The sequence below is a fragment of the Gavia stellata genome, chromosome 10 (assembly GCF_030936135.1).
Source record: "Gavia stellata isolate bGavSte3 chromosome 10, bGavSte3.hap2, whole genome shotgun sequence".
In the NCBI taxonomy this organism is placed as follows: domain Eukaryota; kingdom Metazoa; phylum Chordata; class Aves; order Gaviiformes; family Gaviidae; genus Gavia; species Gavia stellata.
This window is the reverse complement of record NC_082603.1, coordinates 35,844,526-35,871,557: the sequence shown is the minus strand read 5'-3', so window position 1 is coordinate 35,871,557 and position 27,032 is coordinate 35,844,526. Positions and strand designations below refer to the sequence as shown.

Sequence of the window (27,032 nt, the reverse complement as noted above, 5' to 3'; positions counted from 1 at the left end):
GCCAGCGCTGTGCTATGAAGGGGAGGGGAGCAGGTACGCGCGGGGCTGGTGGCTGCTCCCAGGGAGGCCAACGGTCTGCCAAAACCCCGATGCTCAAAGGGTGTTTGTGCGCTCTTGAGGGGAGGACTTTGCCTTCCGAGATTTGTATGGCTTTTAGAAACACGTGTGTTTGATTGAATGCTAAAGCTTCTGCGGAAGCAAAGCTGACTCAGAACAGACCGAGGCGCTTGGGTGACGCACGGCTTCGCCGTGAGCGTCCCTTGCACCGCGCGCTCTCGCTGCCCTCCGCTGCAGCTCGGACCCTAAACAGCATCTTTTGTGCTCGAACACCGCGGTTAAGCAGAGCTGCGTGCCTAGCGCAGGAGGGCTCTGAAACGTGGTGAACGGTGTTTTGCAAACCCCTGTGCACGTTGCTGTTTGCCTGTTCGCAGTTAGAAATGCGTAAGCATTTGCACAGATGGATTGGTCAACAAATTAATTCCAGTCCAAAAGAGATGGTCAGTTAAGCTGCTGAAAGGAGCATCTTCTCTCCCCCCGCCCTGTGTTTATTGCTTAACATTGAAATTGTAATTAGGAAAAAAATCAAATTATCATTGCAGACAGAGAGGTGGGGAGCGCAGCCCAGGATTTGGATGAAGAACTTAAGGGTATGGGGGATTCTGGAAAAGAGGCTATATAATACTTCCCTTTCGCCACAAAAGTCCCTCTTCATTGAAAAGCAAGCATACAAAGATTCAGCTAAGGCAATATGAGCACAAAAGCTATACTTGCAACACCTGGGAGGGATGAAGCAGGTGATTCCTTAGATTCTGCTGGTAAAATCTCTCTTGCCAAAGTCCCAGACGTAACACTTCTGTACTTATAATCCCATTCCTCTCACAGTTTTCGCGTGTTCTATTGGGACTGGCTATATTCTGTATATAGGGTGGGATTGATTACATTATAACCTGAAAAGGCAGTTGGCTACCATATGATTTAATGAATGTCACTGTAAAAAATGTAGTTCATAACTTGTCATCACCTTTATCTGGGGAAACCTTCTGAAGAAACAGAGCTGTATGTCCAGCCACATATGTTGTAATCTTGATACTACATAGACTTTGATTGGACATTTCGACAGGGGGAATGTATTTAAAGAAACAAGATGGGTGCACTTATGCTGAGGCCCCAGATTATTTACCTGATAATTTTAAATTGTGCTGAAAATATGACATCCTCTCCCATGTTTAAAAAGCAACAGCAGCTAAAAAAGCAGCTCTAGCCTAGATTCATTCCCACTACGCTGGTAAGCTTTGTTACGCTGCATCATTTATGTACATATCAATGTAACTGAGAATAGAATTCCAGTCCTTGAAAATGAGAAGTAAGACTCTGCAATGAACTATAGACTCAATGTCAGTCCCCTGCAAAATAATGGCACACATAATTCTGGACTCCAGGAAGAAGAAGAAGCTAAAATACATTGGCAGCCAGAGACTCGATTCCTGTTAGCATCAATCAGTCAGGTTTCAGGGATAGCAGATCTGGTCGGACAAAGCAGGCCCTCCAAACAGCCAGGTGAAAACGCAGGTCTTCGTCAGCCACCGGTGGGGCGGTTTGGTTTGGGAAAGTCTTACCAGAGCTGCCATGACGTAAACCAGAGGATGCCATTAGACGGAGCAGGCAGGTCCTTCTGCGGCAGAGCCCCAGGGATGCTGCTCTTCTCCCTCCTCCTGCTGCGGACACCAGTTTTTACCTACAAGATATGCAATTTTAAAGAGGAAATTAAGAAGAGGTTCCCATAGTACTGCTCAGGAGGGAATCACAGGTGGCCGTGCAATGGGACCAGGAGGCGCCTCCAGGTATTTACGTTATTGGGGCAGCATGCGTAGCTGGTATTTTTAACCACACAGGAGATCCGTGCAGCAAGCCATCTTCTTCCCTTCAGTGCCTCCCGCCCCCTCCATCCCTCCACAGCTGACCACGCAGGAGCTGAAGGGATAATAGGAATAATAGTCCATGTGGTAATAACTGCACAGGGAAAGAGGAAATAAAGCTGAGATAAAGTAGTGGGTTTACCTCTGTATATGGCATTGGAAAGACTCTTGCTAGGCGGTTATGCCTTGTTCCACTGTTCACATTTCAGGGTGATTCCAATATTCCTCAAAAGAGAGAAACAAATATTATCTAGGAAGCCTTACAAAAATTAAGCTTGTGGTGCTCAAATCTTCTGCAGAGAAAGATGAAGAGTTGATTTGTCGCATTGTACGGGTCCTTAGTCATAGAAAAGATACTTGATAGCAAGGAGGATGTTCAGTCTTGCAGCCAACAACATAATAAGATCGGATTTCTGAAAGCTGAATTTAGTGGAATGCAATTTTGAACTAAGATGCTATTTCCCGGCAGCGAGGGGGTATTTAATCGCTGAAAGTGCTTATCAGACGTGGCAGTGTGAACATCACCTGGAATTGCCAGGGTAAGATTAGACAGCTTTCTAAAACATATACTTTTGTCAGGCTCCTGGGAAAATTTCTAGAGCCTGTGACTTTCTGAGTTCAGACTAAACTATCCCAGTGGCCTCTCTGGCCATATATTCCACAAATCTGTTAATACGGTTGGATTTTGTTCATATCAAATTCTGCGCTCCATAACCGCAGCTTACATGTACAATGTTTCTCAAACCGTTTCTCATTAGAACATACACTTTTATCAAAATTACAATATTTGAGACAATACTACAGATTTGGGGTTTGAACATGGTAGGCAAAACCTACAAGAAAGGCGAGACTGGCACCCAAAGTTAATGGCTGTCCTAAAACAAGGAGGAGAGGGGAAGAGTGGGAGCTGCAGGAGGAAATCAAGGCCTGGGAGCCTGAGCATTAGGGAGAATATGCTGCTTTTTGTGAGAAGGGGACAGCTCAAAAGGAGGGGAGTGATAAAGAGCAAGTAAAACCTTATGAGGAAAGGCAGAGGAGGGTGAAGGCAGCACTTGCAATGAGCAGCAGAGAAAAGAGTAGACCGTGTCGATCTTGTCTTGGAAAAGAAATTCTGTTCATCTATGTCAACTGAATGAAATCCCATTACTTCAATTCCAGATTCCTGCTTATGGCAGGACTGTCAGTGTTTTTTCTTTGGAAATTGGTATTTTTGTAGATTTGATTACAGTTGCTTGTATGATCCAGGTTTTCTGCTGGATCCTTATGCCACTCTGCTCACAGGACCTACAGTAGTTATGCTGAAGGTCCAGCAGCAGAGCATGCCAAGAGCTCCTCATTCCCACCGACATTAGTGTTACTGTATTTCTGGTCTGTTTTTATCAGTCACACTGATTGAATCAGTATACTGAACAATGAGTGGGTATTTCACCCGCCCATTTTCTGGTGATGGATGCAGGGAAGAGACCGGACTAAACCTAATCCTGACCCTGGCACAGCCTGAGCACCAGGAGACCTCCTTTAGCTTGCTTTATTTTGTACTGGCCGCCCAGGTGCCATCGTGGCAGCACAGCAGGCTCCAGCCATGTCCTCTATGTTTAGTGACAAGTCTAAGGTGAACAGAAATCACCTGGATAAACAGCGTTAGGTGGCAGGCGTGAAAAATCCCTCTATGGTACTGCTTCAGCAATGCCACAACAGGAGCAAATCTCTCTCTTTTTCTACCTTCAAAGGGGCAGAACCTCGAATAAGGAGTTTAATGCTGTTGGAAATCTTACAGCGGAACATTTACTTAATCTGGAAGATATTTCCACAGTTCCAAATAGATATTGCATCAGTCATTTGTATATAGTTACCCATGAGAAGAACTGTTTTGAGTTATTCGATTCCTTCACTTGACTTTCTGGAAGTACATTCGTTCCTGAAGGATAAAGAAATAAGTAGCTCAGATTTAGGAAAACATTTTTAAAATATTGTAGACTGCCTAAAGCCACTGCGTATGCCACATTACTCATGATAGTCTGCTCTCAGATGGATTTCTACATTTTGGATAGAATGATCCCTCACCAGCTGTCTTTAGGAGGTAGATGGTTTTCATACTCTATACACAGAAATAACAATTCCTTTCAAGGTTTTGTCGCTTGCCAAGCTGAAATGTTAATGACATTTAACTTGGGCTGGGACGGGGGGGTGGGGGAGACCTGTATTAACAACGCCCCGTTTCAGGGCACGGGGGACCCCGAGGAAGGGCCATGTCATAACATAGCTGACATGGGGTGGGCACGTAGGTGGTGGCTGTTCACGGTCAGGAGAGACTTCTGCAGGAGGTTAAGTAACGGGTTCATTGCAGGGATCTGCAAAGAGATCTGATTAATGAATTTTGCCTTTATATGGAGATAACTCTTCTGTATGTTTCAGCTCCTAAAAATGGTCTGTAATGTCTGCATGCTTTTTCAGGTCATCAAGTGAAGTAGCGAGGAGTGGATTATCACCTTTGTGAGCTAAACTCTGGCAAATTCAGAAGTATATCTCTGTTCCAGTGATTGTGTAAACCTTCAAAGGCGGATAATACTGAACTTCACTCCTTTAGGAAATGGGGAAAGTTCAGCCTTCCCCAGTCCTTCATTTTCCGTAAAGACAATGTTTTTCTGCTAATTAAAAATACTCTACATAGACTTGTAATTTTCTTTGCTCACAAATGCATAGCCACAAGCAAGCACTGAGTACTTCCAGCTTTTTGAAGTCTGTCTGACCCCAACTCATTTCTATGACTAAAGTACTTCCAGTCACTGGGCCAGGGAAAGGGCTGGGGAGCGTCTGCCGGTGGAGATCCCAAAGCACACAGAACCAGTCTGTGCGTATGAAAAAGCTCTGTACTTTTCAAAGTACATTGAAAGGGTGTGAATAACGTATTCCAGGTTGCTGAAATGGTTGCAAGGGTGTATGTATGGGTCCAGATGGTGGGATTTTGGCTGTGACAAAGTGGAGCAAACCAGTGAGACAAGACTGTAGCATTCAGGAGAGTAAAGCTCCATTTGGGCAAAGACTTTGGTTAGGAAAATGGAAGATAATAAACTTCTTTTTTTTCTCATTTTATTGGTACCCATTTACCTTGCAGAGCACACTGATTGTCATTGCAGAAGGTTCTGAAACACCCACATGTAAGATCTGTATCTTTTACAGATATTTGTACAAAATTTGTTATTTATCATATAGGGAATAGTGCTTTTCAGAAACATCAATGGGGTACTGCATTGATTTGATTTCTATATCAAATGTAATAATAAAACATGTAAAGAAATCTATATTTCTTTAGAAAGAAAGACTCATTCTGAAATCCAGAATTCCTGCCTTCATTGCTGGGACCCCGAGCTCCATTCCTCCCTGTGTAACATTACAAGAAGAAAAGCATTCCCTTAAGGATAGGCCATTTATTGCTTTCCATCATTTTCCATTCATGTAGAACTCTGTTCTCTTATGTCCAGATGTATAAACAGCACAGAAAATGGAGTTTAGTGAAGAATTCTGCTGATGAAATGGAAGAAAAAAATCAAGCTTTTTTTCTTCTTAGCCATGCTGCTACTGCAAGCCTAAAAGCAATACAAAGCAACAGAAAGAAATGTATTTTAGCCTTCTCCATGAACAGATATGACTCTTCAAGTATACACGGAGTAGATGTAATAGGCATCATTATTTTTAAAAGTACAAGAAAAATTTAATTTCAGTTTCTTTTCAAACTGTCATGAGCAAGCTCAACCTCCTCTTGAGCAAGAGCATCCATCAGTAGCAGTTTACTGGGAACTCGTTAGCAATTCCTGTTTTACACAAAATAGAGGGCATTGCTGCTTTCTTATTTGTAGTGTTTTGAATCCATGGCTGAGCTACTGCAAACATGATGGAAATAGCTGTGATTGCACCTAAACAAGGTTTTTGCATAGTTATATTTCAACAACTGCATGTATTTTTATCAATAATGGCAATATGGGTATCCCGGCTCTCCTCAGTTATCCGTGCTCTGGTGGGATTGCACTGATTCCCCAGCTTTCCCTTACAACTTTCTCCTTGTTTCATTCCAGTTTCCCCGAAGATATTTCGTATTTCGAGTGACATCGTTGTGAACGAAGGAAGCAATGTTACTCTGGTGTGCCTGGCCACGGGGAAGCCAGAGCCTTCCATTTCTTGGAGACACATCTCTCCGTCTGGTAAGCACAACTCTCTGTCACCTGGAGCTTTCTGCAACGTTCCACCAGTAACAGGCTTTGCATTTCCAGTTTTCTGAAGTGTGACAGCAGCCCTTTTTATGCCTTAAAAAGTGTGTGCCTAACTAGACTTTCAGAAAAGAAAAGCTTCTTCAGATTTCAGCTGAGATCAGTGAAAACTATAATCCTACTATAACACAGGAACGTAGAAATAAAGGCACCCTAAATACGAGTATATTTTTAAGCCCATTTTAACAGGCTGCAGGCATTTATCAAACAATTCCAATTAAAAGCAAAACAAGGAAATAATCAAGAACCCACAGGGCTCTCTAGAAGCAGGAGTGAAAGTTTAAAACATTAACACATCATGCGATAGATTTAATTTAATGTAACTACCACTGAACCATTATTCCATGATACAGCATAGTTTATTAGAATGGTTTTATTGAACAAATTAAATTATGTGCATGAAAAGTTACAAACAAAATGGCATCTAAAAGCATAGTTTCTATTTAATATTTCCATTTATACTTCTAATTCCTCATAACATAATTCAAGGAAAACTTGTAGCTAACGTTACAGGCACCTCTACGCTGGTTGACTGGGTGCAGAGCCACCTGGTCTTGCACTGGTTCTTTTATAGGGACTCTACAATGATAATTGATTTTGCAGTGAAGGTCTTTGTTTGCTCACACAACTTTTACGAAATCCATGTAATTGCAGGGAAAAACGGTTTCATGGACTGTCACAGCTTACTGCAGTGTCTCATAATCCTGAGTAACAGTTTGCTTTACAAAGCAAGATCTTAAAAAAAAACAACTTTTGACCTTTAAGACAATGACAATGAATTCTGCTTGAAGTGTCCATCAAGGGACTAGGGAAAAAAATTCAGTTGTAGCAGAAAATGGATTTTAACTAAATGTCAAATAAAATTTTATTGGAAACCGTGGTGATACTTTAGAGTAATAGCTTAAAGCATTAGATTGTCTACAGAAAGGAGCTGTTACAATTTTCCTGGAGAGGAAAAAAGCAGAAAGGGAGGATTAGTGCACTCAGGCTGGAGAAGGGGTCTGAGGAAGAATTATATCCTCCTCATCTTGAATTCAGACAAAATTAGTGCATGTAATCACAAGGGCTTTCAGTGAACCCAGTGATTTTGTATCTTGACCAAAGGACTGAGAATGAGGACTGAGAGGTAAAACGTGATCATTCAGCTGCAGACCCATTACATTTACCACAATGAGAACTGAAAATGAAATTTGAGGAAAAGACTAATCAAAGGTATCGTGGTACAGGGAGAGTCAATCAAAGCGCTCGCAGTGCATTGATGACATGGTCTTGCCGAGCGCCTAGCACAGCAAACTGCGGGCAGACAGGTATGTTTTCTCACCACTGAAGATTTAAGGGCAGGCAGTTAGAGCCTGTGCTGTTTCCCTTCCCTTGCCCCATACCTGCTTCGTTCTGCCATCTCAGCCCTTCTTGGAAGCGTGTGTGAGTAGTGCCCGTAGGAGACAGCAACGTTCATTTCCCATGTGCTTGCTGTTTTATCCTCTCTGCTGGAGCACCTTGACCGAGCAGCTGGCAGGTAATCCTGCAAATCCCATACACCTTCTCCTTTTAGGATTTTCTTTGGGGAAGGGTGGCTTGTTGGAATGGTTTTGCCACATCCCTTGCTCTCTGACCAGGAAGCAGTAGGTTAGATGAAACGCAAACATGGGCTTAGCAAATTTGGTACTTAAAAAAAAGGAGAATCGTGGAATTGAACCATAGACTGGCTGAGGTGGACTGGGACCTCTGGAGATCAGCTGGTCCAACTCCTGCTCAGAACATGTCCAGCTGGGTTTGAATACCTCCAAGAATGGAAATGCCACAGCCTCTCTGGGAAACCTGTGCCAGTGTTTGATCACACTCACAGTAAAAAAGCTTTTTTTCATGTTTAAATGGAATTTCCTGTGTCTCAATGAGAGCCCGTTGCCTCTTGTCCTGTCACTGGCACTTCTGAGGAGAGTCTGGATCCGTCTCCTTTGCACCCCCATCAGGCATAGGGCCTCCAGAGCCCTCTCCTCCCAGGCTGAGAGCCAACGTCCCTCAGCTCAGATACTCAGGCCCCTTCATCACCCTCATGGACCTCCGCTGGACTCGTTGCAGCATGTCCATGTCTCTCTTGTCCGGGGGGGCCCTCAGTACGTGCATGCATAATTGACTGTAAAAGCAGTGGGATACGCACCTGCCGCAGACGTGCTGCCTGGGGTGGCACTGGAAGTGTCTCCTCATGGCGTGACTGGTTTACTTCACCTCCAGATGCATTTACACTGGTGCTCTTGAACTGCTCAGTCTGGTTTATGGGCAAAGAGGAGGTACACCTGATGCAATAACAATAAATGCTTGGTTTATATATATAATTGAAGTTTTAACTCAAGAATCATTATTAGCCTAGATGTAATATTCCCTGCCCATTGCAGGGGTCTTGGACTAGTTGACCATTGAAGGTCCCTTTCAACCCAAACCATTCTGTGATTCCGTGACTTACCAAAAAAGAAAGAATACTGATGCAGCTGAAGTTTTTACAGACACACTTAGTTTCTATCCCTTCTCCTGGTGATTAGTGCACCCTTCCCTGCCCTGTGGGGGCTAACGGTTGGTGGCTTCATTCTGGTGGGGGGCTGTTACGGGGAGCTGTCAGCACCCAGGGTCCTTCAGGGGAAGAATACAATGCTCACTTTGGTATTTTCTTCTTCCTCCCTTTAGGATCTGTTTGGGGTCGTTTTTAAATGTTTGCTATCATGCTTTTACACCTTTGCTCTTTCTTCATTGCTCTGCAGCTCCACATTATGTCCTAACTTACTGTATGCAAATACTGCCTTCTATGTCCAATATCATTCCTTTGTTCTCCGATACCCCTAAACCCCACTTTGCCCAGCTCCAAATCTGCATTTCCATAACTGACCGTGGGTGAGCTGTTCACAGCCGTGGGGTGTCCTGTGGCAGCCCCTGCCTGTCTCCACCCACCCCGTGCCTGCCCTCCTCTGCACCGTGTCCTGTGTCCCCGCTTCTCAAGCCTCTGCTCCCACGCCAGCCTGGGTTTCTCTGCATTGCATCATTGTGTAACGGTCATAAAAACCTCGTTACACACAGAATAACCGCTCACTACTGCTGGCTGAATAAAACCATGGCTGTACCATGGAAAGGCAAAGGTAAAACAGATTAGCCAGGCACGCCTGCTCAGTTGGAGGAAATGCTGCCCCAGCTAAACCGGGTGTGACAAAGCTGCAGGCAGGACAGGACAAGTCCAGGCAGAGATGCTCTGACAAGCCTCAGTGCTGAGGCCTGGCAAACTCATTGCAAACACAGGGCTGCATCGTTACAAAACTCGTATCTTCCAAGAGGTGAGCACCGATGCAGCCGCTGCAGAGCACTGGGACGTGCCTTGGTGTCCCCTGGTTGATTAATGGACAGAACTCTGTCCGGAGTGGGAGAACACAGGATCTAAATAACATTTTGCTCAAAAATCTTGTAAGATGTGATGGAAGCAAACATATAATTTACAGAATGTGTTCTGTCCGCCAGTCTAGCAAATAAAGAAGAATTTTTCCATTTCAGTAGCACTGTAGCACTTTTGTGCTGAGGTGTATGTCCTGGTGTACAGACAGTTATAAATGACACCCAAATCCAATTAAATATCAGTCTGGCAAACGAGAAGCCTGGATTTATTAGAAAACAAAATGCAAGAGAGTTGAAAACACCAGATACCTGTAACAGTTTATATTCTGTCTGCAGCAAATTATCTTTATCTAAACATAAGCTTCATATGCACTTTATAATTTCTACCAGTTTTCTCCTGTAATTCCCAGTGGCACTAATGAGGCTTACATGCAAGCATCACATCTAGAATACAACACTGAATTATATTAATGAATCATATTTAGAAGATTCTGAAATTGTTTGTCAAAGCTGCTACTAAAAGATAAGAAAGTGAAATCTCTGAATACAAATGATTCAATGTAGACTAATTCCAAAATATTATCATGATTTGCATCAATGCAGCCTTTACTCGGATAAGGTCGGATTCAATTTTTTTGAACAAGAGATAAAATGAACCTTTCGTAGGAAGAAAAAGTAAAATGTATTTAGAGGTGATTTTTAACTTAGTACATAAATTATTTGACTGGAATCTTTATTGTGCATGTTTAACTTGCAGTCATTATGTAAATGCTTTCATTATATAAATATTCATTATACAAACCCATTATGTAAATCCACAAAATCTACACATTCGGCGTAACACCGTAAGAAACATGGGGCTGTAGTTTGTAATCTGAAAGTCTTGTATTGTTGAAATGTCATCTGAATAAATTGCAGGTATTACTTATTTTGTTCTGACATTTAAGAGCAAAGTGCAGCATCAATAGTTTAAGAATGAAACCAGAATTCTAAAGAATTACGGTCTGCCTGAAACGTAACTCCAGCTTTTAACACTTGTATGCACAGTGTGTGTGTGTGTTTTGAAAAGCCAGCTCTGCCAGCATTGCCAGGAGCAGTAACAACAAAAGCCATTCAGAAATCTTTTGATAAAACGTTACTGCTTTGCAAAATTCAGGTGCGGTATGTCGAAACTCTCTTCTGCTTTGGTTTCGACAAAACTTTCCAGAGGGCAGTTTTCCCAGCCGCAGAGGGACCAACGGCCGGGGATGCTCGGGTGATGTCCAGCGGAGCGGCCGTGCTCAACTGAATTAAATTCCAGAGTTTCAGAGAGTCTTACGGAAAAAGCAAAACGTTTTCTACCTAACTCCCTTAAAACAGAATGACGCTTCTTGAAAATTCACACCATAGTCTAATGTTCAGGGTATAGAGGTTTTTCACTTGTTTGTATTTGAATTAAGCAAATAGAGAGAAGTGGGGGGGTCTCTCCACATCCCAGCAGGTTCTTTTGGCAGTTGCCGCTACAGCATGTGAACGGAGGCATGGGAGCGGCTGCTTTCTCTCCTGGGAAGGAGGCAGTGAGAGCTAGCAGAGCTAGCAGAGCAGGTGGGACGATTGGTCAGACGTGTACGGTTATGTTTTGTCAAACTAGCTAAACATCTGGGTGGATGCAAGGGGAAAGAAGGTGCTTCAAATGAAGCACAGCTGCATTTAGACAACAGCGACCAGGATGGGTCTATATCAAATGTAGAGAGAGAGGGGGGCATAAAAGATTGCAGGATTAGCCTCACCTTTGGCTTTGTTCAGAGTGCTTGACTTCGCAATCATAATATTTACCACAAGTGTTGTCAGATGAAGTTTCATAGCTTTCAAACAAGTTTTTTCACTCTAGTTGGTTTGCGTCGGCATCGTGTTGTTGCCTCGAGGACTCACACTCAAGGCTGGGCTCCGCACAGACGCTCCGCAGCACCGAGCGTGGTGCAAGACGTGAGGGCAACCAAGAGGTTCGCCTCAAAAGTGCACTCCTGGTCCAAACTAAAATGCTGATACAGATGCAGCCAGAGTGCATGAACTCAACACCCTCCAACGAAGGCAACCCGGTGGATGCTCTCCTGGAGTGAACCTCGCATGGTCCTGCCACGAGCGGGAGTTCAGCCCACACAACCAGGACAGATCTGCTCCGAAGCTAAGCCACCCCAGACCCCCCCCCCCCCACGGTGCACATTAGGTCCTCAGCACTGTTTTAATCTCCACATCCACTCCTATTCTGCTGCATTACCTGCTAGCGTAGAGACGGAGCATCGGTGGCTCAACAAGGAGACAGATGTGTTGACCTACAGTTTGCCAGCGGGTCTCACAGCCGATGGCTGCAGGCAAAACAAAGAAGAAAAAAAGACGTTGAGACATATAGGCATCTCCTGCTTTATTTGCAGTTCTGTATACTGCGTGACAGTGTTTCCTGACCATACTGTCCCGGCTTCTCTGGCTTGTTCATGTCGAACAGCCTCCCCTCTGCCATTGTAACAGCTCAGCCTCAACCCTTAGCATTGTCCCTGGTGAATTCGAGTTTCATATTTTCCAGTTCTTCCCTGCTGTCTTGCCCTTTTCTCACAGTTTTATCCCAATCGCTTCCAGTCTAGTTTCTAGTTATTTTCCTAAAACATGAGGATAAACTGGCTGTATGTATATGCATGCATTTGGGAGAGTGGGTTTTCAGAAATTATGAATTTAGCTGAATGAATACAGATTTTCCCATGTCGAGTGAAAGGCAAATCCCTGGCACCAGGACACCCTTGTTGTTCATTCAGTCCTGTTTCCAGAGTATAGTGACGCTGAAGCGTTTCAAAAAAATAAAAATAAACCAAAACCTGTAAGAAATGTTTAGCACATGCAAAAGAACAGATTTCTCACTAACACTGAGGAAAGCTACACTTTTCCAGAAATTAGCCTGAATTTAGATTTGAACCTATTCACATGATGACTCCTCTCCTTGTCTAACATTTGCCGCTGGGGCATGCGTGCGTGAGGGTGATATGACTGAACTGAATCTAATGCCCGTCCTATTGTTTCTGGACAGCCCTAAAGCTGTGAAGATGTATTGCATTAATGTATCATCATCGCAACGTCGTTCCGACGATGTATTAGTGTAATACATCTTTGGAGCACTCAAATGATAGGGCTGTCTGGGAAGAATGAGTCTAAGAGCCGATTCAATTCAATTACAGGACAAAAGGCAATGCTAGTCCCTGAACAGGCAGAGTGTGATTCCTGCAAGACCCTTCCTGAAGCAGACTGCTACAGAAAGCTGATGCTGGGCAGAGAAGCAAAGAGGCTTTTTTAAAACTTCTAGCTAAATACTAAGAAACAAAAAAAGCTTGGTATGAGCACAGCTAACGTCAAATATTTTGTTCCACATGCGCTTCTGCGCCATTTTTCAGATGTTATCCACATGTGACAGAAATAAGAAGTATTTTGTTGAAGGGCGAGTACTCTGCACCTGGCTTTTCAGGCTGAAAATACTTAACTGACATGAATTATTATCAGATTTCCAGGGCTTTTTGTGTGTACAAAGTGTGAGCTTGTCCTTTAAAATGCTCCGTCTCTTGCTTCAAAATAGTTTTAAAACTAAAAGTTTTAGAAACAAAAGATTCCAACTTCCGTCTTTTGTCCTACTAAATTCTAAAAATCCAACAGATATCATTGATGGTGAGGGTTATTTCACACCACTGTTTCCCTCTAATATATTTGCAATTGTGCATGACATGATTTTTGACCTATGAGAAGCTGCTCTCATCTACCCTCTCCTTAGCTGCTGCCTTTGCACCATGAAGCTACTCCCAGGACTAATCAAGTTGTGTGAAGGATCTCGCCGTCGAACCACATTTTCCCAACTTTGTAATTCAAAGTCCAATTAGCAGGTACTTCAAACAGCCTAGCAATACTGCCATCCGAAAAGACCTCTTTCGCTCAAGCTGCTTTGTCCCAGGTAGCTTAAAATTGGTGATTATTGTTTCCTGGTTCATGGGTTTGGGTTTGCAATGCCTGGAGTCGCTGTTCCGTTGTCTCCCTCTCCAAGCGATCCCATCTCACTTCCCCGGCTGCTTGGCAAGAGCCCTACAAGTAATGAAGGGTTTTCTGACAGTGGAGATATCACTTCGCCAAGGTGATGTCCTGAGGAGACAAACCTTTGAGGCCGGACCCAGCAATGTGGTCATGGGCTGCAGGGTGGAGCGAGCTCCTGCCCCACTCGAGACGTGACGTTCTGAGCGGCAATGATGTGCAGCCACATTTCCTAAATGGAGGTAGATTTATTGCCGCATTATACCAAAAGCGAAGCTAGTTCCCTTTAGGTGTCTAAGGAGGAGAATGTAAAATAATTCAGTGATTTAACCTGATCAGCAATGACAGTGATATGCCTCCCTTATGCCATCATTACTCATCTTGCAGGCAACAGCTTCATTACGGCGCTAGCGCTGTGCTCCTCGTTCAGGTGAAGCATTACCAGGCTGAGCTGAAACATCTGTTCCTTGCAACCAAGCTGGAAGGGTTTGGAGATGAGCCAGGAAACCTTCAGAGATAGACCAAGGCAGGGACGATCGGCAGTGACGGGCTAAGGTTGACCGTGATCAGGGAGGTTTTACTCGTGGGGTGGAGTAGAGGAGATAAGCAGGAGAGTCCTGCACATCATAGCTTTCTGCTCCTCTGCCACGCCGCTTAGCCCCTGGCATCTGCCAACGTTGTCTGTCCTGGCTTCGGGAGGAGGGAAGGACAGCTCTCAGCTGTCCTGAGCCACCAGAGGAACCTGCAAATTGCCTCTTGGCTGTGTGTTGGACGCGTTGGCACCAGCTGGTGTCAGAAGTAATGCCTTCTATGCCAGCGTATTACGCTGACAAAGATAACATTCGTTTAGGGCTCAGATGCCTTGGGGCTTTACAACGCTTTCGTGTCCTGCTCCTAGACCGGGTTTATGGAGAACACCCCTCCTTTTTCTGCCTTGACGTAAACTCCTCATTCTGTGCGGTTTGAGGAAGCGGCTCAGCTCTCAGCTCTAGGTTTACTGCTCCGTGTTGCAGTACTTTACACAAGCACATTGCTTTGCATTTTTTATTGAACAGGGACACCCACTTCTCCCAGTCATCAGCTCTGGCCGGGACCTCCAGGAGTCGGGAAATCTTCAGTCCTGGTGGCCTGACGCATTTCCCTGTTAGCACCGAAGGCACAGCACCAGGGTTTGGGCTGGGGCTGGGCGCCCGAGCAATCAATTTGGTTGTGGGAATCCGTGCTATTCATCCAGCAGAGGATGAGCTCCTATGACGCACCCCTCAGCATACAAAGCTAGTTGGGGGGTTGTACACCCTGAATGCAACAACTTGCACTGCTGCCTCCTACCCGAGGGCTTCCTCAGCTGCAAACCCGCTGCAAGGAGCTGCTCCTGTGCATGGATGAGCAAGACGTCCCTGGAAAACACCCAAAGCATGCAACCCCTGGGACACGGGACGGCTCGTGGGGGAATCGGGGTCTTTCATCAGCCCTTACATGAGAAAAACTATGTGCATGGGACATCACTCCAATGGGCACGTGGTGATGGCGTAGATGGTCCATCTTACAACCATTTGGGGACTTGAAGCTTTGTGATTAATATTTCATATGAATTTAATGGCCTGGCTCGTGATCCTGAAGGGAAGTTTTTCACTTGGTAAAGGCATCGCATGTCATTACATCAATGGTTCCCTGATATCAAACACACAGCTGGCAGCTTCCCAGGAGCTCAAGGGGACATGGTGTGGAGCTCTGCGCAGCGTAAATGGGGGGATTAACTAGCAGTTTAAAGACAGCAGTGCAAACACTGGTACCCAATATAAAGTGCTGGTTGAGTCTTTCTTTTGCCTTCAGATAAACAAAATATAAGGAACTTCCAAAATCACACCTCTCCCATACAAAAGACGGTGTCTTTTGGTTTCAGGTTATGGGACTTTTTGCCTTTTTTTTTAAACAATACTATTCAGTACCCTTCTTGGGAGATTGAGTATTAGGATCCAATTAAGTGACATTCAGTATCAGGATCCATTGCTCTGGGGTCAAGTAACATTACACTGTCTGTGGTTAGGGGGTTTCTGAGGAAGACTTCTCAGAAAAATGTCATTTTTATCACAACCATTCCAGAAGTTTGAGCATCCCTTCAGGAACAATTACAGGTATTCTTAGAAATCCTCATGTCTTAAAATCTTTAAAGAGGCTGAAAAAAAAAATTCTTGTTGAAATACAGTTGTCAGGAGAAGAATATTCAAACTAAGATGGTCAAATAATTGGGTCTTTGCGAAGGAACCGAGAAACAAGAGTAAGATTACAATCTTAGCGAAGTACAGAAGTTCAAACTAAAACCATACAAAAGCATTGCAAAGAAATGAGTGTGAATTTTTTGATGATTTTATAACAAATGGAAAGTATTTCTCGCTTTTCAGTAAAAGTAGATGAACTCATTAGTAACTCATAAAATGCTACGAAAATTAGAATTTTAATACATGATTAGTTTATTCTCTCTGATATTGGTTCATTTTTATTTGAGAAATACTGCACTTTTGAGTGAGCAATTTATGAATCATAGAAGATATTTCAGTGAAACAAAATCTTTAATGTTCAAAACCAAACCAAGCAATTGCAGATTTCACCCTCTTTCCCCTTCCTTTGGTATAGTGTCCCTCATGGCTATTTTGGGAGATACTGGTCTTTTGAAGAGAGCGTGCCAGTTTTGGGGCTTGCACAAAATTTTAGAGAAAAGTAACAGACGATCTCAAAAATCCAAGGAGATGCTCCTTTTTTCTATTTTACTTTTCAAATACCCTGCTAAAGTTTTTGTTTTAATTTTTATTATTTTTGTTACTATTATTTCTATCTTGCCTCACTTCAATGGTGAGTGTAGGTACCAAGGCAGTGGCTGGAGCTCTTTGTGACAAAGGTGTTTCAGCCTCTGGGGACATCCCCTCCGGGATGTGCAGGATGGTGAAGGCGGACACTCCAGGGAGGTGACAGCGAGCCAACAGCAGATGCCACATTCATCCTGACCATACCTGCAGTACTGCCTATTTTATTTCCCAGAATAATTTCTTCTGGGCATTTGTATGAATAAATCGTATTTTAAACATATTAAGAATTCTTTTTTAAATGTAAATTTTAAAAAAAATGGTGTCGCTTTTGAGGAATATGAAGAAATATGAAAAAAACAATTAATGATTCATTTAATTTTAGCAATCTTAGAATCATAGAATCATTTAGGTTGGAAAAGACCTTTTAGATCATCAAGTGCAACCGTTAACCTAACCCTGCCAAGTCCACCACTAAACCATGTCCCTAAGCACCTCATCCACACGTCTTTTAAATACCTCCAGGGATGGTGACTCCACCACCTCCCTGGGCAGTCTATTCCAGTGTCTGACAACCCTTTCAGTGAAGAAGTTTTTCCTAATATCCAGCCTAAGCTTCCCCTGGTGCAACTTGAGGACATTTCCTCTGGTCCTATCACTTGTCACTTGGAAGAAGAGACCAGCACCCACCTCCCCACAACCCCCTTTCAGGGAGTTGTAGAGAGCGATGAGGTCTCCCCTCAGCCTCCTCTTCTCCAGACTGAACAACCCCAGCTCCCTCAGCCGCTCCTCATCAGACTTGTGCTCCAGACCCCTCACCAGCTCCATCGCCCTTCTCTGGACACGCTCCAGCACCTCAGTGTCCTTCTTGGAGTGAGGGGCCCAAATGCCTCCACTTTCAAAAAATTGCAGAAAGAAAAGTCATGTAAAATGAGAGGGATCAACAAATGTATTTGAGCCAAATAGATAATTAGTAGATAAATAATAGGCTATCATTTGCAGTGTATCATTTTGACATAGCAACAGGAGGAAGAAATGCTATACAGACATCAGACGTCAGAAAAGCTGTGACCGCAGCCCTTCACCCCAGGGGGAACATCTGGGTGGCACCATCCACGTTCCTGCCCCCCATCCCTCCTGCTCCCCAGCCCCTGGACTCCCGCACCCTCCGGCTGATGGTTGGACTGACCAAGTCTCTTCTGAAAGCTGCTGCATGCATGGGGCTTTATTGGGAATAATTATCCCCTTCCCAAGAGCCAAATCCCCACATTAAGTGCTATGAATTATAAATAAGCTCAAGTGAGGTTTAATCGTGTAGCTTTCTTATTAAAAAGATCATTGCCCTGTTCGTCCCCACACAGTTTTAAATTTTTGTTTTGCAGAGGAAGGTTTTTTAAGCTGTTTTCAGACTAAAGATGTTCACGTTTAGCTATTTGCCGCAGAAGACCCAACGGCCTCTGTGTAAGAGGTTCTCTTGCAAACCCCTCTCCTGCCGAAGGACGCTTTGCATGTCGCGATGCAGAGAGATGATATCCCTGCTATGTATAGGTTGCAGTTATAATCACAGCAATGATGCCAGTGAAAAAAAATGGCATTTGCTCCAGACTGCCCTTGTACCTCTGCCTTCTGCAGGTGGTACAGAGTTTTGAACAGATCCACAAAAATCAGAGTGCAGTCTGATATGCATGAAACTAAATACCCAGAAGATGTAACATGCAGACAACTAACAAACCTACTATCTCAAGTGGTTTTTTTCTTCCAAAGTAAAATCTGGCTGACTGTATCTTTTCTGCAAGTATTAAAATGGAGCTGGCTCTCCTTTATATTAATACTCAGCTGCTAAGGCAGACAAGTCAGTCCATATTCCAGAGTATGAGCTGATCACATGTTCCCTGGCATGAAGTCTGCAAAGAGAGAATTCAAACTTCGTAACTCCATGAATCTCAGAGACATAGTGTGGCCTGGCAGCAGTTCTGCACAGGGGCAGAAAGTGATGTAACGTTAGAGAATGAGGAAAACTAACTGTGATGACTTCTCTTGTAGGACCAACCTCTACTCTCTACACACAACATCTCGTGATAACTGGCTGAGATTTACATTGCCCACACTATGAGCACGCACACAGCCAGCTCTCCAAATGCTTCTCTCCGTACCTATATATTTCACAGACAGATGTAACCTTGTTGGTCTCCACCTCTGAAACTTTCAACTTTGTCTATGTTCATATCTCTTCTTTTTTATCAGCTTGCCTTTCTTACAAAATCGCTTTACTTGCTTTTCTCATTTCGTGTCATCAGCTGGGAGATCTCCTCCAACCCTCAATTTATCTGTCAGTATTGGATTTTTTTTTTCTTTACATTTTATCTGATTTTCCTTTTCAAACATGGAGCACGGCTTCTCTAAAGCTAAATGGTCTTCAGCAATCGTTGTTTAAATGGTCCCTAATGTGATAGGGCCATTCTCCTAATAGACAGTGAGCCGTTCAGATTACCTGCAGTTCCTTGGAGAGGACTACCCAATTAAAGCATCTGGTGTAACTTTAAAGCCAGCATCCATAACGAGTAGTAGAAATGGCTTCAGATCATTTTTCTGGGTGAATCCAATTGTTTAGACTTTAGATTGTTCTCAGCATCCCACAGCAACTCATCTCCAGGAAAGAAAGGTGCCTCCTTGTGCCCTTGATCCTGTATCTCCACCCAGCCTCTGAGATCAAGAAGGACCTTACAGATTACTTAAAGCATCTGGTGATGCCAGTAGGCGTCATGATGGCACCGTCATTGGAGACCACCTTCTGTTCTCTCATCTTGATCCCAGTTCTCATCATCGAGGCAGTATGTGTGAGGATGAGCTGGGACCTCTGCACCTCCTCTCTTGGGAGACAGGTTCATTCAGCTCGGTGCAGTCTCTTGTGCACCACGGAAATGCCCTGAGTCCGTGAGGAACCATCAGCTCAGCCTCGTGCTCTCCGCACTCCCAGCCCTGCGAGGGTCTTCACTCTCTGCTGGAGGATGAGGTATCTCAAAGTTTGGGTCATAGAAGCCAGTCCTGAGCACTGAACAGGTTTTACAGTTCATAAACTGGGGCTATATTGTAGTTCTTTAATATCCTAGTGAATTAGGAAAAAAAAACAAATCCCCCTTGGCTCAGATGAAGTCCTCAGAGATTTTTGGAGCTACCTTGGACTTGCACCAGATTTTTCTTCTTACTGACTTATGTTTAACACCAGGGGAGGAAAATGCTACCCTTGCAAAACTCATCCATCCAAGCCTTTGAGAACTGGTCCATATGGCAGTGTGTACGTGTGCTACACCTGATGCCAGACACCATATGCATGGTAAGAAAACACAGTTTTAATTGTGTACTCTCCTGAGGAATAACAAGTGTGATGATTTATCAGGCATCATATCACATAACAGTAGCAGAAAATATCATTCAAGCTTAGTTTCACAGGCATTTCCCTTCCTGGCTAGAGAACCTGGTCTTATAACCTAAGATATCCAGAGCAGATTACTTACATATCGTCATGTGTATCAGGAAGTCTAGTTAAAAGATCTTCTGAAAAACCCATCAGGAATGGCCTTGGACACAAGGCGCTCTCATGTTTATGTTTCTTTTACTTCAACTAACAGTTTTTTCCCATCTTTGATCAAAGATCTTGGCTGACACAACCTCAGGCTGATGGTCTGATGAACCTTCCAGACTTCTTTCTGTCAGATACCAAATCTGATAAGCCTTTTGGCTCTACGGACAGGAAAGCCAGCCAGACATGTTCCTGACATCTTGATAGGGTCCATAGAATGCACGTGGTCTGCGGAAGGATGGAGCAAGGTGTGGTTACCCAGGGCTGTAAGACATCACAGAAAAAAACAGCGAGAAAACTGAGTAGTCTACTGAAACTCGTCTTCATTCACCAATGTCTTCGTGCACAATTTTTTCTCCCTTCTGCTTATGAATATCCTTTTTTCAGCTGGATGTGAATGCAATGTAACATAAATACGCTTACATATACTTATGCATATATATTTCACATAACACGATTTATGTTCTCCCACACAGCCATGGAAATCTCTAGAACTAAAAGCAAGCTGAAGAAGATAAAATACTGTGCCGACGAATAGGAAAGATGAAACGTGGTATCTTTGTATTCCTGAAGAAAAATATTTATCTCTAATATTTACTAAAAGCTTTCTTATGCGAGCTGGATGCAAAATCTCTGGGGACGTGAGGGTTTTAAAATTACTTAATTTTAATATTTTCAAATGTGTATGTGAGTTGCATAAAATACATGGGGTTTACAGCAGTATAAAAATGCACGCATAGTTTGCAGCATAAATTAGGTTGACAGCTCAGCATAAGATCCCTATAAATACAAGGGTTACGAAGAGGGCTGATGGGCATTTTTGCAAATCATTCCAACAGGAATTATGGTGGGAACTCCCACCAAGTTTCCACCCGGCAGCGCTGATGCATGTGAGCTCTAGCAATCTGTTACGCTGCCCTCCCAGCCCGGCAGCACCCCGACGCTGGCTGGTGTCAGCGCCTGAATACGCATTTGCTTTCCCTGCAGATACTGTTCCTGTTGGAATTTTTCAGCCGGACGGATGACTGCTTGCCAGACCTGAGGACTGATGTTGCTTACGGTGTAGCAGAATTGTGCCAAATCCGTAAACCTGTCACTTCTGTCAGTGCAGAGTGGCGGCTGTATTGACCCCGGCTGAGGCTGAACATTATCCCATTCAGGTGGCAAAGCGAGTTCCAGGAGCACAGCTACAATCCAGGAATTGTTAAGAAAGCAAAAGCTGGGAGGCGAGAAACGAGGTTATCGCCTGGTGTGTTGTGTTGACATTAAAACAAACGTTTTAAAGCAGAGAATGATTCGTTTTAGCTGAACTCCAAACCACAAATGACTATTTTTATGAAATTCCAGGTACTTGGAGATACATTTTTTTCTTTTTTCCAAACGGATGTTGGGAATTGAGATAGGATACATCATAAATTATTCCCAGGATTCAGTGTACAATATTTTAGTGCATACCATATATCCAGGGAAGTACTGACATTGGAGAGCATTACAATCTCATGATTTAATAGTAATTTTTAACCTGCCACACAGGAGAATTTTGCATTATATATAATTTTCTTGGTATTAGAAACAAAGCAGAAGTCTTGTTGGACGGTCTCTCCTCTGTCTGGGCAGACACTCCCGTGCAGGCAGGGCCTTTGCATCCTTTGCTGCTGTTCAAAGCAATAGTAAATAAAATTTTCCTAGAAATTGATTCAACCTGGCCGAAGTGGAGCAGGATGACGGCCACGATGTGAACAGTAATAGCAGGTTTGTTTGTAAAAGGTTTTTTTTTTGCTATTTATTCCTACTAACAACATGGAAGAGAAAAAAAATTCATTCTCATGCAATTACTCATATCCCATAAATTATTCCATTGCATTTTATGAATGTTCAGTTCAATTCACAATAATTTTCCACTTCCAGTCTTACCTTTCTACTTTACATAACCAGTGCTTACTTGGGCTCTTTCCCGTGACGGGCGTGGTACATTGTGCTTATTAATGAGTGCCATCTTGCTAAGCGATGCACTGTTATAATTGATGTTTTGAACCCTGCACGCTTTAAAACATTAGTCCGTGAACAGATAAGCAAATGAAATTCACTGCTGTGATGGACATGAACGTAATGCATCTGCTTAGTTCTCACTACCCAGTTCAGATTTTTGTCATTGCTCCGTAAGTTGCAAAGTCATTAACAGTCAATGAAAAGCTTGTCTGCCTGGGAAAACACTTTCAGCAAGTCTTTTTAACCTTTAGGCCTGCAATTTCCAGCATCTGTAGTCATGGCTGCTATGATATATTGTTTCAAGAGAAAAATTACATTTGACATTTTTTGGTTTGTTATGTGGTGGATGCCTTGTGAGGAATCTAAAACAATTAATTTCTCCCCACCTACAGCACGCTGCTCAAAAGACATGGGAAGATGCACTTTGAGCCAGGTAGCAGTTGTTGTCTGAAGGATGTCAAAGTGCTCACTGCAAGGCGGGAACCACAGTAGGGAAAAGCTGGGAGGCGCTGGGATTTAGAAAACTACAAAAATGACTGCGTATGCTATGATTCTATGTCAAGTGGACGTAAATTAGCTTTTGAATCATGCAACTGTTCTTGCTCACTAAAATAATCAATGGTTTCAGATATAACATACCAAGGAGTTACACATTTCAGCTTGGTCTTCATATTGTTTTACATCAGATAGACCTCTGCCTATTTTCAGTAGTGCTCACGGGGATTGCCCTTGTTTCTGTCGAACGGGGCAAACCCTGAGGATCTTATTTATTGGGTTTGGGTCCTTTGGGAGAGGAGACCTATTATTTCATTTTTAATTAATAGGATGGAATCTTTGTTAGGGCACAATACAGAATCACTGAGCGGTGTGGTAAGTGAGCCTGAAAGTGCTTTTTCCCTGGATGTAGGACATGGGATGACCCCCCCCCATTTTGCACCCATTAGAGGTGGTTGGTCAGTCGCTGGTTCCCTCCGTGTCTGGCTTTGGGAACCCACAGAACACCCAAGGAGGTTTCTCATCCCTATGTATATCCAGCTGGTTGCTGTAGATCAAATGGTTGGTAAGTGAGGGCACCTGTGCTGGGAAGCTGATGCTGGGGCCCCCAGCAGCAGGATCAGCTGCTCCGGGGCCAGGCTGGTTGTCCCTTTAGCTCGCCCTGATCGCTGGCTTTGCTGCTGATTGCTGTCGGGGGGCAGATGCCTACCCAGGTGCAGACCATAAGCCCTGATGCACGCCGAAACTCTTAAGGCAAGGTTTTGAGTGAGGGCTCTGCCTTATGTTCTGTGAAGCCCCTCAGGTACAGAGCTGTGTTAGCAAATTGCTGTGATGGATCTGGAGGCTGCTGAGCTGGACTGTGGGGCACGGTCAGGAGAGGACCCTTGCTCAGCCCCAGAGGCTCAGCGGGGGTTTGCAGCCTGACTTGGAGCTGGGGTTTCGGAGCGAAAGCTGCAGCGGCTGCCCGGCTCCCCTTGGGTCTGTGTTATCTGCAGCACCCGGCAAAACTCTCCGGCTGCTGTTCAGTGTTGGTGAAGCTTCAGGTGTTTTGTGCTCAGCTTCCAGTAATTTCTTTCTCTGATTATTTCATTTCAGCAAAACCATTTGAGAGTGGACAGTACCTGGACATCTATGGAATTACAAGAGACCAGGCTGGGGAATATGAATGCAGTGCAGAAAATGATGTCTCAGTCCCCGATGTGAAAAAAGTAAAAGTCACAGTAAACTGTAAGTCATGTTGTTTTTTAATCACTAAATCCAATGGAGAAGAGGGACACGGCTGAGAAGAAAAGTCTAATGCAGAGATCTGCTGCTTGTGGTGAAACTGTGGTGTGTTTGGGTTTTGTGTTACAGTAGGAAAAAGCCCTGTGCTCTTTGACGTGTGCGTTAGTCTCAGCAAAGGAAGGGAAAATGAGATTAAGGTTCAAATCCTCCTTTCGTCTGCCCGGGGACAGCAGTGCTGGTGTGCTGTCACGGGCGTTGCAGCGGGCGCTCTCGCTGGGCTGCGGTGCTGAGGCTCGCTTTCTGGAGTGACTTTGTGAGTAATCCTCTGAGTGACTTCTGAGGACTGCTGTGGTTGCTGGGCTGAAGTCTTTCTGATGCTGTCTGCAACAGCTGTGCAGTAGTACAAGGAGATGAGTAACTTCTTGAAATTTTGTTTGGGCAATTGGATGGCGATCGATCTCTGTGGACATGTGAAGTAGTCCCAGCAGAGGCAGCAAGCTGTTTCATGTGGCTGCCCTGGTGCGAAGGCAAGGAGGGCTTTGCTGCTGCACAGTTCTGCCGTAGCGATCTCGGTGGGTAACACCGGGAACCACCAAGGCAGCCTGATACCTGTCCCTGCAGCCTGTCAGGTCTGACCTTCTGGGATTTTCACACTGAGGAGGTGTTTCTGACTTGGGACTGAATTTGGTTTAGCACTTGGTCTGACATGAAACATGCAGAACAGTGTTCTTCTTACCTCCAACATGTTAAAAAAAAAAAAGAAAGAAAATGGGAATGGTTACTCTCATTCATTCTAACTATGAATTTTCTTAGCTTAAGTGCAATTACCTAGCTTGTAATTTGTAACAGTTTCTGGTTTGAAAATTGCTGTGGCATCTTTATTGACCACAATGTTTTGAGATCTCAACTTTGTGTCTCCCGCCGCCCATCTCACCCCTATAGGTATGCCGTAGGAAGTGAAGCCCCTCGTCCCCTCGCTGCTTTGCCCTCACTGATGTGTTTCCACTTACATCAGCTTTGCTGAATTCCCAAAAGCAGGCAGTGCTAAAAAATAGGGGCTATGTGGGAGGAAAAAACAGAATGGATGGTGTCTTATGGAACAAGTGACCATTATTTTTTATTATTTTTATTATTTTTTGTGCAGTATGTTGTTCCTGGAAGATTGTCAGTAAGAGAAGTTGTGCAGATACTTGTATAGGTGTGCCCTGGGTGTTTTGGGGTGACACCCTTCACACAAGCTGTACTCCAAAATGGTTTGTGTTGTTAGATAAATAACTTGCAATACAGACCAGAAGGAATGGTGAGCTCAGTCTGGTGTTAGCAAAACAAATTTTGTGTCTGTGTTATTCCATATCATGGGGATTTTAATAAGGGTGAAGCTAGATGTCTCGGGAGCTTTCTAAGTGTTCACAGAAAGGGAAAAGTTGGTAAACCTGTTTAGTGGTTGGTTTGGTTTTTTTTAATTAAAAAAAGCCCAGAGGAGGTGGTAAACTCATGGAATCTGTCTTGCCTTCTGAGCCAGGATCTAGACTTGCATGAGTCCTACTTCAGATAAAAGCTGGCCAACGCCAAAACTCAAGCTTAAATGCAGTGCGCAACTGATGTGCTAGTTGGCACGTGCTTTGCACCCCAGTTCGTGTCAAAGCTGGCCCTATTTCTGACCTCAGTTCACAGTTTCCTTAATGTGAGTTTTGAGTCTGTCAGGTGTCTCTGTGGGTGGGAAGGATCAGCTCTGACAGTGTTGGGAAGGTAAAGGTGGGCAGTGGTGGCTTGTCCAGCACCAGCCCTTGGTCCTTCCACCAGCCACCGCTGCTGGTCTGCGTGGCGAGCAAAGGTCTGGCTGGGAGCGGGACCAAAGACTGCCGTGCAGCCAGCAGCAGAGGCTGCGTCGCAGGTGGGATGGGGTTTGCTCTCCCTGAACACCGAGCCGAGGGGGTAATGGGAGAAACAGCGTGGCTGCGTCGAAGGATGTGCAGGCTCAGGAGGTCGTACTCCTCTTTGGTGCATACCACAAGCAGGAGGTGCTCAGGTTTGACTGCAGTACGCAGTGTGAGCGTACCTCTGTCTGCCGTGAGAAACATGTTACGGACTGCTAAATCAACCAACAAGCTCGGTGAATATTGAATAAAGTGTCCAAGCTGATCTTTGTCCTGATTCGGCTACCTGGGCTAAGCTGGAAGTGTCCTTGGCCATAGTGTGGATGCACGTGGCATTATGCCAGATTCGGGCAAACTTCTAAGCTGCAGTGGGGACATGCAGAGTATTTTTTTAATATTTCTTATAACTAAAGAAGAAAAGGGGGGGGGGGGGCGGAATAAAACTGAAGCAATGTAAAACTGGAGTCTGGGTACAGTGTGAAACAGTTTGTATAGGTGAATGATTTGTTGTAGCTAATTGCTAATGCACTTCTGTCTGGATTCATATGCTGTCCCCTAGCCAGTTAAGCACAACGCAAAAGCACTCCGAACATCTGCTCCCTGCTGCTGATGCTCATCTGTTCTGACCAGGCAGAAAAATGGACCGCTGCGTTCATGGGAGGGTTACGCCAGCGGTGGCCGACGCCGGGAGAGCTCGCCTGCTGCCATCAGCCCATGGGCGCGTTGTTTGCAGCGGGTGGGATGTGCTGCAGTGGCTGAGGCTGCTGGGGTGAGCTTCGCTTCCCAGCACCTCGGCGTGGGCAGCCCATTCGAAAAGGGATGTTGTGCACGCGATCAAACCAGCAGAATGATGCCCCTTTGCTGTCTGTTGAGTTGGCTTGGCAGGGCAGCTTTCTGTCAGAAAAAGCTAAGTATTTTATTTAGGAGAGCTGTGGCTTGACTACTAGTCACTATTTACAAGAAATATATCAAATTTATTTAAAAGTTGTTAAGATCTTTCCAGGTTTAAAAAAGAAATATGAAAGAAGAGAGGAAGTCCTTGGGTCCTTTTGTTACCCGGGGTTAGGCAGAGTTTCCTTAGTCAAATGTTCTTCAATCCTGTTTCTTCTTTTAAGAAAATACCTGCTCATTTGTGTAATGAACTAATGAAGAGCAAGACTTTCTCCCTCTACCCCATCAAAAAAATCCCATTCCTTTCTTTTCTCTGGTTTTGCAAACTTTTAATTCTCCTGCTAATGCCCTGCCGCGTGGGCTCAGCACCAGCTCCGCAGCCTCTGCTGCTCCTCACCCACCCTGGTGTTATTCCGTGATTGTACATCTGGTCCAGGGGTCTTGTGCCCATCTGCCAGGTACCTCCACCGTGTGTGTAATTCCACTTACTCAAGATTCAGCTCCTTGGCGAGTGTCACTGAAGCCGTGAGCAGCACACCAAACTCCCCTCCTTTAGTCTTACAGGGGTCCTGGAATGTCACAAA

General features: G+C 44.3%; 1 protein-coding gene across 1 annotated transcript in view; it reads left to right on the top strand.

The window, feature by feature from the left end:
- NEGR1 (neuronal growth regulator 1) overlaps positions 1–27,032 on the top strand; it is a 293,934-nt gene that overhangs the window by 180,070 nt on the left and 86,832 nt on the right. The window contains exons 3-4 of the mRNA XM_059821760.1: positions 5,990–6,115; positions 23,552–23,683. Coding sequence (XP_059677743.1) covers positions 5,990–6,115; positions 23,552–23,683 — 258 coding nt within the window. The remainder of the gene's footprint in view (positions 1–5,989; positions 6,116–23,551; positions 23,684–27,032) is intronic.